Raw genomic sequence first — 13,632 nt, forward strand, 5'->3', positions numbered from 1 at the left:
TCACACATCAGTACACCGCGGACATGTTCTCCACGGTCAGCGCACATTTCCATTGATTTCAATGTGTTTATTCACACTCCCTTGTTTTTCTAATGACCAGAGGTAGAACAACGGAGACATGAACATATAACTTGTGGATCAAACGCTCACTGAAGTCTATGGGTATGTGAAAACCACTGACAGAATACTGAGGGCCTCCATCTTAGAAATTCCTGTGGCATAAGGGCAGCACACAGAGACCCTTCACAGACGTCATCAGCGACTTGTGAAGAGGCCTAGCTCCTGCCTGTAGCAACATTTTCTATTTAACCGCCTGAATACGTCCTCCAATCAGCGCCTATTTCCGCTGCTTTCCGTTACCACAGCAACAACACACCCCACTCTAACGTCTTCCACTTCCGGCCTCTCCTCACAGCCAGCAGCAGCAGAGGCCCCGCCCTATTTCCTTAGGATACTGGGATTGTTGCCTAGTTTCTTCCGTGTGATGACGTCACTTAGTAACCGCCAATGTCCACGAAGCTTCTCCCAGAGCCCCGCCCACCGACCTCTGTCACTTGCAGTCCAGGAAGCGTCCGGCTTCTCGTAGCTACGCTACGGCCTCGGCCTCTCCGGAATCATGGCGGCGAGTCAGCAGTGGGTGTTGGTGGAGATGGTGCAGGCGTTCTATGAGGTGAGTGGCTCCAGCTGAGGAGGGGAGGCCACTACTTCTGAGGGTCGGCGTGCCCTGCTCTCCTCCTCGGTCAGGGCGCTGGTGATACTGCAGTGACTTCCGTGTCAGGTGAGCAGGGTGACGTTCCCCCTGCATGTGCCGCGCAGTACCACCCTGAGGCAGCATGCGGGGGGCCACGTCCACAGGCGGGACCAGCTACCTCCATAGGGTTTCACTCAGTTACTCTTTAGGGGGTATTCCAGTAATGTCAAGTCACCCCCTGTCCTAATGCTGGGGCAGTGGTAGGTAGAGCATTCACCTGTATGGGACCTGCCGGAACTAGCTGAGGGCAGCATTCAGGAGCCCTGCCATCTAATAGCTATCCCCTGTCCTAACTTTTATATACCTGAGTAACCCTTTAAATGACAACCCCCCCCCCCAAATCTGGGCAGTCACATGACTGGGGGGGGGGGGGGGGGGTTTAAACAGAATTACATGGAATTTATTTAAGTGAGTTAGGGTCCATTCTCACGTCCGCACAATGGGTCCTCATCCCTTCCGCAATTTTGCTGAACAGGTGCGGACCCATTCATTTTCAGTGGGGCTGGAATGTGCTGTCCACATCCGGATCCGCACTTCTGTTTCGCAAAAAAAATAGACCTTAGAAAGGCGTTTTCTATGAGAGTACCGGCAAAGTGCGGTCAGCAAAATGCGGAACGCACATTGCCGGTGTCCTGTGTTTTGCGGATCCGCAATTTGCGGGTACTTTTACACTAGCGTTATTCTTTTCCGGTATTGAAATCCGGTAAAGGGTCTCAGTACCGGAAACGTATCAGTTTTGTCCCAATGCGTTCTGAATGGAGAGCAATCCGTTCAGGGTGCATCAGGATGTCTTCTGTTCCGTCCCTAGTACGGTATTTTTTTTCAGGCCCAAATCCTGGAACACTACCGCACTTGCATTTATTTCCATTGAAATGTATTAATGCCACATCCGGTACCAAGTGTTCCGGAAATTGCCGGATCCAGTTTTCCGGTCTGCGCATTTGCAGTTCTTTCTAGCTTTGAAAAAATTAAATACCAGATCCATTATTTCAGTTAATACCGGAAAAACGGATCCGGTATTTCAATGAATAAGTTTAACAGATCCGGAAAAAAAAGATATCCGTTTGTCTATGGATTTCCGGATCCGGCTGGCAGTTCCGGATTCTTCTAACGCTAGTGTGAAAGTACCCTTAGTGCGGTCCACCAGAGCAGATGGCGCTCTATGCAGCAGCTCCCCCTGTGTTGTCTGTGTGGCCCATGTAGGACACATCGGGAAAATTCGAGTGTCTCTGATCGGTCAAGCCCCTTAGGCCACCTGCGCACCTTTTTCTGCGTGGATTCCCGTGTGGACAAACCGCAGGGTATTACAGTACCAGCGAAGTGTATGAGTTTACACTAATCTCATGTACACTTTGCGGATTTTTTCAGTGTGGAAATTGACCTGCATTGCATTTTTCACATTAAATAGCATGTGAGTTATGCATCCGGTTTTAGCCGCGGATTTTACCCTCTTCAATGGAAGGGTGAGATCTGCGGCTAAATCGCTTCAAATCCGCCCCAGAAACCGCTGTATGACATTGCGGATTTAGGTACTGATGTGCTGCAGAAACGCAAATAAATCCGCACGGAAATTTGTGTGGATCATATGAGCATTCACCCGCACCCGTGTGCAGGCGGCCTTAAAGGGGTTGTCTCATCACAGATGTCCCTTTCTGGGAACTGTGACCACGTGGCTCCGTCCCCTCGGGGATCTGCAGCCACTCCTGCAGTGAATCTTCCCGTTGACGTGTACTTTGGTCTGCATACGGCGCAGTACTGCTTCTAGCTGGAGTCGTAGTCCTAATGGCTCAGTATGAAGGAAGGTTGTCCTATTGATTAGTCTTCAGGAGGATCAGCTCTTCTTCCAGTTATGGTATGATGTGATGATTGATCCGAGGAGCCGTGTAAACCTTTCTTCCCCAGTGACAGGACGTCTACATTTCAGCTTCCTAAAGGGCGCGATTTATTAAGTGTTGTAAAGGAAAATGGGCTCAGCTGCCCATAGCAGCCAATCAGATTCCACCTTCCGTTTTCTGGAGCTCCTTTGCAAAATGAAAGGTGGGTTCTGATTGGTTGCTATGGGAAACGGCACCAGTTCTCCTTTAGACCACTTTTGATAAGTCGCCCACATGCTTACGACACCTTCAGTGTGCGATCCGCAGTTTTCTCCCTGTCAGGGCGAGTTCACACGTCAGTTACTTCCATCAGTGGTTGGGAGCCAAAACCAGGATTGGAACCTAAAGAGAGAAGGTATAAGGGAAAGATCTGCTCCTGGTTTTGGCTCACAATCGCTGATGGAAATCGCTGATCAAACGCTGACGTGTGAACTAGGCCTCATAAGCCGAAATGTCCATTCTTGTCACCAAAGCGGACAAGAATAGGACATGAGCAATAGAGTGCAGAACAGTTATATGATGTGGACAGCACACGGACGCCATCCATGTGCTGTCTGTTTTCTTTTTTGCAGCCCCGTATAAATGAATGGGTCCGTGTCCGATCATTTTGCTGGACCACAGAATGCATACAGGTGTGTGCATGAGGCCTTATACCTAGGACTGAGTCTCCCCAGAAAAGTAAAAGTCCTGTCAGTTTGGTCCCAGGAATAAAGCCCGTATTACACTGCCCGATGTTTCTGCAGATAATCGCTAATGAGTGCTCGCATGAATGCTCGTTAGTGTAGTACTGCCGCCAATTGCCCGATCATCAGGCAATCCAAATCTTTTGACATGTTAAAAGATCGCTCCATGTATTAGCATCGGTCTCCTCCACTAGAGAGCAGGCGATTGCCGGGACAGAACGCTTCCCTCCGGACAATCATCTGCCACATCGGGCTGTGTAATACATCTTAAAGGGGTTATCCAAAGTCTAAAATATCCCCCCTCAGTGCCCAGGCCCCTCGTGTTCTTTATACTTACCTGCTCCCCAGCACCCGCGTTGCTCCGGATACCTGCATGGCCGCCGCTAGGTAGGCTCATCCTCGTTGCGGCCTGCTATTCGCTGCAAGAAATCCCCCCGCCTCCAACCAGATCTGCCGCCAGGGGCAGACTGGGAACTTAAAGTGACCCTGGAAAAAAAGAAAAGTGGCGCCATGTTGTTGTAGGTGGGTCCAAAGTGACAGAACGTGGGGCAACAGAAGTAGACAGGGCCAACAATACCATAGGGCAGAACAAAATGCTGCCCCAACAGAACCAAATATCACAGGGCAGCACAAAATGCCACCTCAGCAGAACCAAATACTACAGTGTATACTACTACCCCAGCAGAACCAGATACCACAGTGCAGCAAAAAATACTACCCCAGCAGAACCAGATACCACAGTGCAGCACAAAATACTACCCCAGCAGAACCAGATACCACAGTGCAGCACAAAATACTACCCCAGCAGAACCAGATACCACAGTGCAGCACAAAATACTACCCCAGCAGAACCAGATACCACAGTGCAGCACAAAATACTACCCCAGCAGAACCAGATACCACAGTGCAGCACAAAATACTACCCCAGCAGAACCAGATACCACAGTGCAGCAAAAAATACTACCCCAGCAGAACCAGATACCACAGTGCAGCACAAAATACTACCCCAGCAGAACCAGATACCACAGTGCAGCACAATATACTACCCCAGCAGAACCAGATACCACAGTGCAGCAAAAAATACTACCCCAGCAGAACCAGATACCACAGTGCAGCACAAAATACTACCCCAGCAGAACCAGATACCACAGTGCAGCACAAAATACTACCCCAGCAGAACCAGATACCACAGTTCAGCAAAAAATACTACCCCAGCAGAACCAGATACCACAGTGCAGCACAAAATACTACCCCAGCAGAACCAGATACCACAGTGCAGCACAAAATACTACCCCAGCAGAACCAGATACCACAGTGCAGCACAAAATACTGCCCCAGCAGAACCAGATACCACAGTGCAGCACAAAATACTGCCCCAGCAGAACCAGATACCACAGTTTTTACAACACAAAATACTGCCCCAGCAGAACCAGATACCACAGTTTTTACAACACAAAATACTGCCCCAGCAGAACCAGATACCACAGTTTTTACAACACAAAATACTGCCCCAGCAGAAACAGATACCACAGTTTTTACAACACAAAATACTGCCCCAGCAGAAACAGATACCACAGTTTTTACAACACAAAATACTGCCCCAGCAGAAACAGATACCACAGTTTTTACAACACAAAATACTGCCCCAGCAGAAACAGATACCACAGTTTTTACAACACAAAATACTGCCCCAGCAGAAACAGATACCACAGTTTTTACAACACAAAATACTGCCCCAGCAGAAACAGATACCACAGTTTTTACAACACAAAATACTGCCCCAGCAGAAACAGATACCAGAGTGCAGCACAATGTACAGCTGCCCACGCCACAGTATGAAACTGAAGACTGCAATGCAGTAGAGTTCAGGAGGGCACCTCCTCCCACTTTACAGGTAAATAAGTACTTGTTGCTCCAAAATAACTTATTCTTACTGCTGAGAGCATCAGATTGTTATGTACCAGACTGGCGGCCATGATGAGGCCTTGAGTGGCCCCCTGGGCATTGGCCAACTGAGAAACCTCCCTGTAGGGCAGGGATGTCAAACTCGTGGCCCTCCAGCTGTTGCAAAACTACAACTCCCATCATGCCTGGGCATACTACAGCTATCAGGGAATAATGGGAGTTGTAGTTTTGCAACATCTGGAGGGCCATGAGTTTGACATCCATGCTGTAGGGTCTATGGCAAGTCCGCCCCTGTCCGCGGCATGCCTTGAATCTGCAGTAGATTTTTTTACCCTGTGAGTGAATGGGGCCTGTAGAACCAAATTCACTAACATTTTACTGTACTTTCCATGTGGAAAAGGAGTGGAGAGACTAAGGCTTTCACACGGGCGAGTATTCCGCGCGGGTGCGATGCGTGAGTTGAACTAATTGCACCCGCACTGAATCCGGACCCATTCATTTCTATGGGGCTGTTCACATGAGCGGTGATTTTCACGCATCACTTATGCGTTGCGTGAAAATCGCAGCATGTTCTATATTCTGTGTTTTTCACGTAACGCAGGCCCCATAGAAATGAATGGGGTTGCGTGAAAATTTTGTGCAAGCAAGTGCGGTGCGATTTTCACGCATGGTTTCTAGGTGACAGTCTATTCACTGTATTATTTTTCTTATAACATGGTTATAAGGGAAAATAATAGCATTCTGAATACATCATGCATAGTAAAATAGTGCTGGAGGGGTTAAAATTTTTTCGCGTAGTTCCCGGTCTCTTCTTTACTTCTTTAATAATGAGCTGTGGGCTAAAGGACCTGTGGTGACGTCAGATCACATGCTCCATCACCACGGTGATGGACCATGTGATTGGAGCATGTGATCTGACGTCACCACAGGTCCTTTAGCCCACAGCTCATCATTAAGTAAAGAAGAGACCGGGAACTACGCGATCAAGAGGAGAAGGTGAGTTAATTTATTTTATTTTTTTAACCCTTCCAGCACTATTATACTATGCATTCTGTATTCAGAATGCTATTATTTGCCCTTATAACCATGTTATAAGGGAAAATAATACAATCTTCAGAACATCAATCCCAAGCCCGAACTTCTGTGAAGAAGTTCGGGTACCAAACATGCGCGATTTTTCTCTCGCGAGTGCAAAACGCATTACAATGTTTTGCACTCGCGCGGAAAAATCGTGCATTTTCCCGCAACGCACCCGCCTAATCTGGGCCAAAAATATGACGCCCGTGTGAAAGAGGCCTAAGGGTTAGATTAATTATCTCCCTTGCGCCTAAAAAGTGGTGTTAAAAAGTTGCAAACTATGGGCCAGATCTATCATTAGCTCAGGTCAGAATAATGGAGTAAAAAAGTCCCAAACGCTAAAACTGCGCACAAATTTGCGACTTTTTTCTGCTCTGCACTATGCTCGCCAGTTTTCTGAAAGTGGGCGTGTTTTCGTATGTAAATTAATCTCTAGACAGATTTACTATTGGGACTATTTAAAAAGTCGCAAAAAAGTTGCAATTTCGCTCCAGTGAGGACCATGCTTATCTTATGAGACTTTTTTAATAGAACATGCGACTTTTTCGTAAAGCTGCTTACTGACGGATAAACTGCTACCGTCAAACCACATTTATTACAGTCTTAAAGGGCCGATCATAAATCTGACTTGGCTAAAACTGACTTTAGCCATATGTTAAAGTGGAGTGAGCTGTCAGAGTCATGATAAATCTGGCCCCATGTGTTTGCAACTTTTAAATAAAATATAGCGTCTCGTATTTTGCGCCACCTCACTACTTTTCTTGAAATGGGGTGTGGCAAGGGTGGGGAAAGGGCATGGTCAGTCTCTCCAAACAAGAATAGGCATTTCTATAATCTGGACCAAGAAAAATGCGTGATGCACATGACCGGTATCCATATTTTGCAGATCTGTGGTTTGTGGACCGCAAAACAGCAATGGCCGTGTGCTGAGGCCTAAAATGAAGAGTCAATAAGGCCTCTTTCACACGAGCGTGACGGATTAGGTCCGGATGCGTTTAGGGTGCGTTCAGTGAATCTCGCACCATTTTGCAAACAAGTTCATTCAGTTTTGTCTGCAATTGCTTTCAGTTGTTCAGTTTTTTTACACGCGTGATAAAAAACTGAAGGTTTACAAACAACATCTCTTAGCAACCATCAGTGAAAAACGCATCGCGCCCGCACTTGCTTGCGGATGCAATGCATTTTTCACGCAGCCCCATTCACTTCTATGGGGCCAGGACTGCGTGTAAAACACAGAATATAGAACATGCAGCGATTTTCACGCAACGTAGAACTGATGCGTGAAAAACAGCACTCATGTACACATCCCCATTGAAATAAATAGGTCAGGATTCAGTGCGGGTGCTATGCCTTCACGTCACGCATTGCACCCGCGTGGAAAACTCGCTTGTCTGAAAGAGCCCTAATATGAAAGTAGCCTAAGGGCTCTTTCAGACGAGCAAGTTTTCCCTGCTGAATCCTGACCCATTCATTTCGATGGGTCTGTGTACATGAGCGCTGTTTTTCACACCTCAGTTCTGCATTGCGTGAAAATCGCTGCATGTTCTATATTCTGCATTTTTCACGCAGCCCCGGCCCCATAGAAGTGAATGGGGCTGCGTGAAAAAACGCAAGCATCCGCAAGCAAGTGCGTTTTTCACTGATGGTTGCTAAGAGATGTTGTTTGTAAACCTTCAGTTTTTTTTATCACGGGCGTGAAAAAACGCATCAAAACACATTGCACCCACGCGGAAAAAACTGAACGCAATCGCAGACAAAACTGACTGAACTTGCTTGCAAAATGGTGTGAGTTTCACTGAACGCATTCGGATCTAATCCATCACGCTCTTGTGAAAGAGGCCTAAGACTCGGCTAAACGCTGGACTCGGTGTACAGTGTCATATACTTTCTAGGAGCCCATGCACCACTAGCTCTGCTTCTTCGAGGAGCAGCAGAGCAGAAACAGTCGCAGCCAAAGGGGGGGGCAACATTTAGGACATTTTAGCCTTACAGATTTAATTCTAGGTGGGGGTCTTAGTAGTTGGAACTGGAGATCCAGTGCAGTATTTTGTAGTGTACCAGTACATACACGAATGTCTACAAGTCAAAGACAGTCAGTGTACATGCCCCCATGGGTACGGGCACATGTAGGGCCAAGGTGTGGCTGCAGTGCAGATGAGCATCAAGCCAATGTGCAGTTTTATTTTCAGTCAGGTCGGTTTTCATTGATTATTATTGTCCGCATACTGTTTGCAGGTTAAACAGTCACCTGAAGCTAAAACCGCACGCTGGCTCAATGTTCCTCCACACTGCCGTCGCTGTGTACCTGTGTCCGTATCCTATCTGTAGACTAGTGGTCTCACTACCCAACTGTCAGGTCACATAGTAAGACGGTCCGTTCAGTCTCGGTCAGTAAGCAGGGATTTACGTCAATACATTTTCATCCAAATAATTTATACTGAATCTTTTCCCATAAAAAGCTCAATCTGCTGAGCTCCTCTGTAGCGTGCTCATTATGGCAGTTCACTGCCCTTTGCTCTCGATTACAGTGAATTGCTTTATTGCTGGAGAGATTTGCTATCTTTGGGCCCGGTGTTTGAGAATAATTGTTCGATAGGACATAAGCTCCTTTATTTTAAAAGGGAACCGGTCTTCTGCTCTCGCTGAGGACAACACAGTATAGTGACAGACCGTCTGATTTCAGCAGTCCTGTAAAGTACCGACAGGGCGAGCCTCGCAGCACCCTCCAGCACTGCGAGGGAGAAGAGTCTGGTGCGGATGGCCCGCTCCTGATTGTGAGGCCAAGTTCAGATGAGTGTGTTCACTGCGCGCAGAGCATGAATTCCTGAACCCTAAGTTCACACGGTCACCTGAGCGTTTTACAGCGCGTTCCTACGCGCTGTAAAACGCTCAACAAGGAGAAACCAATGCTTCCCTATGGGAATGGTTCTCACCTGGGCGTTTTACAGCGCGTACGATCGCGCTGTAAAACGCCCGACGCTCAAACAAGTTCTTGTGCTTCTTTTTGGGCGTTTGTCGCGCGTTCCCGTACATAGATATTCGGGAACGCGCGACAATGTGTGTACGCATGTCTCTGTATGCGCGATTGTAAACGCCCGTACAATCGCGCATACAGAGCGCTCGTTTCAGAACGCTCAGGTCTGAACCCAGGGGTAGTGAACGCTGCTCCTTGACTGGATGCCATTATAATGATTTATAATGCTGTGTGTCTCTGCCCGAACATCACTGTAATGATTTGTAATTGCACAATGCTGTCAGTACAGATTATTACAGCTGAGGCTCCGGCTGAGACACACAGCAATATAAATCATTATAATGGCGTCCGGTCAAAAGCAGAATTCACTGTGTGAACTCGATAATCTGAGACTGGCCTAACGTGAAAGAAACCTGCCAGTCAGGGGGACGGCAGAGCCATGAGTCTCATCAGTGCGCACTCCGAGGTTCGTCCTGTCAGTACTGTAAAAGTACTGAATTGTAGCCCACAAATTGGTGAATCTGTCACTATACGATGCCCTCAGCAAGGGCACCATCGTAGGGGTGACATGTACAGATATGGCAGTACTGGTTCCTGAGATGTGCTATTAACACTGCTTTTGCATTTTGGATTCTTTCAGGCACCTGCATATCACCTAATACTTGAAGGGTTTCTTATCTTGTGGATTATTCGTCTCATATTTTCCAAGACTTATAAACTCCAGCAACGATCGGACCTTACAGAAAAGGTAATGAAAAAAAGATCAAGGCTTGTTAAAGGGGTTTTCCGATTTCAGAAATAACCCCCCATGTGCTGGGCCCCTCCCCAGTAATATACTTGCACCACTCCCCGCGCCTCTCCTGGTCTCCACACTGCCACTGCTGCTTCTCCCTGCACACCTATGAAAACATCCAGTGTCGGGAGGGAGCATCCAATGGCAGGCAGGAATTGGGAAGAGTCTTCCTAGCATCGCGGATGATGTTAGGGAGGCTCATCCCTGCCTGCCATTGGCTGCTCCCGCGACACCTGATGTTTTCATCAGTGTGCAGGGAGCAGCGGCGGTGCGGGGACCAGGAGTGGCACGGGGAGTGGGGTAAGTATATTACCGGTGAGGGGCTCGGCACATGGGGGGGGGTTGTTTCTGAAATCGGATAACCCCTTTAATGTGTAGATCGTTGCATTAATAGTTGATGTGTAAAATAAAAATGTAGGCTGTCCTTAAGGGGGTTCTCCAGGAAACAAAAAAAATAAAAAAAATGAAAATATTGAGAAAATGTGTCACTATGAATAAATTCCTAAATGCTTTCTAATAAAAAATTTATTTTTTTATTTGGGGGGCGATCAGTAGAGAAATTAAAATGAACGGTGTCGGATTCCTTCACATGGAATTCGTCCTAATGACAGCAGGATGCCTGAGTTAGAATGCAGAGCAGAGAGCAGTTTCTGTATGGAAGCTCCTTTATCCTCTACAGATCACAGCTGTCATCCGTGCCTGCCTCGGAGCTCACCTATCACCCGTACTCATTGGAGTGAAGGACCAGGAAAATTCCTCAAAATGTTTCTAATCTTTTTTGTTGGCTGCAGAAGCTATGAAGAGATACATTAGAGTGATGAGCGAAGTTCTAAAAAATTTGATTTGGCTGCTTCGCCAAACTTTGACTTTGTCAACTTGTTACGAAGTACTTCGGCAGGAATTGCATTCCATTGTATGTAACGGGCGATATGATGGGGACAGCGAACGCGCCACCCCTGGTTAGTGAACCCCTCAGTTCAATGCCGATCGTGGCCTCTGAGAGTCACATTGAGGCCTTTCAAGGGTTAATCGGGGTTTAAAATTTATTTTTTAATACATACTCACCTCATCCATTTGATCGTGGAGAGGCCGTTGCGGCCGTCTTGATTGAAGAAAATGCTCCAAATCTCGTGCGCTGACATGATGACGTCGCCACATAATCGCACGAGATTTGGCACGCTTCCTTCAATCGAGATGGCCGTGCGCTGCCTCTCTGTGATCAAATGGATGAGGTGAGTATGTTTTATTAGCTTTTTTTTAAACCTCTATTTCAGGTAAAAATTTATTAGTTACCATGACGCACGAGGAAATTCAACTTCGTGGCAAATCAAATTTTTCCTGAAATTCGTATCGAAGTCCACTTCGTTCACCTGGATTTTGCTCAAAACTATTCAGAGCAGTGGCTTCAGCTTTACCAGGGGTTCACCTGAGTATCTGTCGGCTATGGTAGACGACCACTCCCAAGAGCTATTTTTTTTATTTATTTTTTTATTTTATTTTATTAGTATTCAGGTCACAACGAAAATTCCCATACATATCAATTCTGCCATTGGTCACCTGACCATTGAGATTTGTTCAACCCTGGAATAAGTGCATATTCACACACAGCAGATTTGTTGAAGAAAATGTTGCTACTGAAAATACGTTCCACTCATCTGAATGGGGTTGTTTCTACAGCACCTGCATGGATTTCTGCAAATGTCCTGCAGATGAATAGGACAATTAAAGCATTTTGTGCAAAAAATAGAATGAGATTTTATAGACCTCATTTTGTTATTGGTTTTGCAGGAGAAGGAAGAGTTAATTGACGATTGGCATCCTGAACCTCTTGTCCCTCCTGTCTCTAAAGATCACCCAGCTCTCAATTATAACATTGTTTCAGGGTAAGTGGCTCCTTAGTCTGTATTTTGATCACAGTGGGGGAGATTTATCAAAACTGGTGCAAAATAAAGTGGAGTAGTTGTTTATTGGAATCAATCAGTTTTCACCTTTTACTTTTTAGAGGCTCTATTTAAAATGAAAGCTGCATTCTAATTGGTTGCCAGAGCGGCTGCCCCACTTTTCCCTTTCAACAGTTTGGATAGATCTCTCCCACTGAGGAATTCTGGAGAGAACTACAAACACCCTACTGTCTTACAAACATCATACCGTCCTCAGACAATCAGGCCTTGTTAACCTAGGGCATCTATAAGGTGTCCTCAATGTATTTATTTGTATTTATTTTATGCACTTATATAGTGCTACTATATTCTGCAGCGCTCTACAGACCTTAGCATCCAACTGTCCCCAATGAGGACAATCTAAGGTCCCTATAAGTATGTCTCTGGATTGTGGGAGGAAACCGGAGAACCCGGAGGAAGCCCACGCAAACACGGGGAGAACATACAAACTCAATGAAACAACACCGAAGAAGCTGACCATGCATGGTCCAGGCTTGGTCAGTATTGGCAGTGACCAAGCCTGAGACCACTATAATATCGAAGTAACCATAGGAAAGTGATAGCTACTGACTTGTGGCCATCTAATAATCTTTAGCTGTTTGTCAGAAGAGTGCGTAGAGCTGAGCCCCTTGACATTTTACCAAGTTTTAAACTTGAAGTCAAGAGGTAGAGAGAGGACAACTCAACCTTAGTGACTGTAAACCAGACTTCGAACAATTCAATACCAGCTGAGTATTTAAGATTTTCAAAATAACATTTACATGGTGCGGAAATTTTGTGCGTGAAAATTGACCTGCCATGTAAATTTTGCTAATTGCAAAATTGTTTGTGTGGATTTACAGTGCAGGTTTAAACTCTGCTTATGAGTGGGCACCATAGCAGTCTGGTGCCTGCTGTTTTACACAGCAGACACTCGTAGACAATGTTCATGATCGGCGATGATGTCGATCACACACATTTAACCCCTCAGATGATGTGGTCAATTTTTGACTATGGCACCTGAGCGGTGAAACTCCAGATGCGCTGCACTCCCGAAGCCTGAATGGCTCCCCCGTGCCAAGGACAAGAGAGCCATTAAGTTGCTATGGCAGCCTCAGGCCTGGAGTCTTTGAGACTTGTCATAGCTGCAAAGCTCCATAGGAATCTCCCACAGGTTGCAGTGTTAAGTCATTGCAGTCTTTATGCAGTGTTAAATTAAGATGACTTAAAAAATAAATAAACATTTCTAAAATAAAAATCACCCCCTTTCCCCCATATTAAAAATAAACAATAAAAAAAATGCCTAAACTACCTAATCTAAGGATATTTATCCTGTACTGTGAATGCTGCAACAGAAAAAAAACAAATGGCTTATTAGCAGTTTTTTCTTCTGTTCGCCTCTCCCTAAAAAATTAATAAAAAGTCATCAGAGGGTCATAAACAATTCAAAATGGTGTCACTGAAAGCTACAGATCGCCCCGCAAAAATTAGCCCTGTAGACACAAGTATAAAAAAATGTTATAGCAAAATTTTAAGCATTAAAACTCCCAAAAAAACAATATAAATTTGATGTTCTGAAGCTAACCGGTCAATTTTAGCAAATGGGGAACGCCATAAAAAATTGAATCCATAATACTATGGCGGAATTTATTTATT

At 45.9% G+C, this 13,632-nt stretch overlaps 1 protein-coding gene across 1 annotated transcript in view; it reads left to right on the forward strand.

Annotated features, from left to right (window-relative positions):
- The first annotated feature begins 453 nt into the window (after positions 1–453).
- SPTLC1 (serine palmitoyltransferase long chain base subunit 1) overlaps positions 454–13,632 on the forward strand; it is a 61,088-nt gene continuing 47,909 nt past the window's right edge. The window contains exons 1-3 of the mRNA XM_044287435.1: positions 454–670; positions 9,905–10,012; positions 11,846–11,940. Of these exons, the coding sequence (XP_044143370.1) occupies positions 617–670; positions 9,905–10,012; positions 11,846–11,940 (257 nt within the window). The 5' untranslated portion in view covers positions 454–616. The remainder of the gene's footprint in view (positions 671–9,904; positions 10,013–11,845; positions 11,941–13,632) is intronic.

This window comes from Bufo gargarizans, chromosome 1 (assembly GCF_014858855.1).
Source record: "Bufo gargarizans isolate SCDJY-AF-19 chromosome 1, ASM1485885v1, whole genome shotgun sequence".
Classification (NCBI taxonomy): Eukaryota; Metazoa; Chordata; class Amphibia; order Anura; family Bufonidae; genus Bufo; species Bufo gargarizans.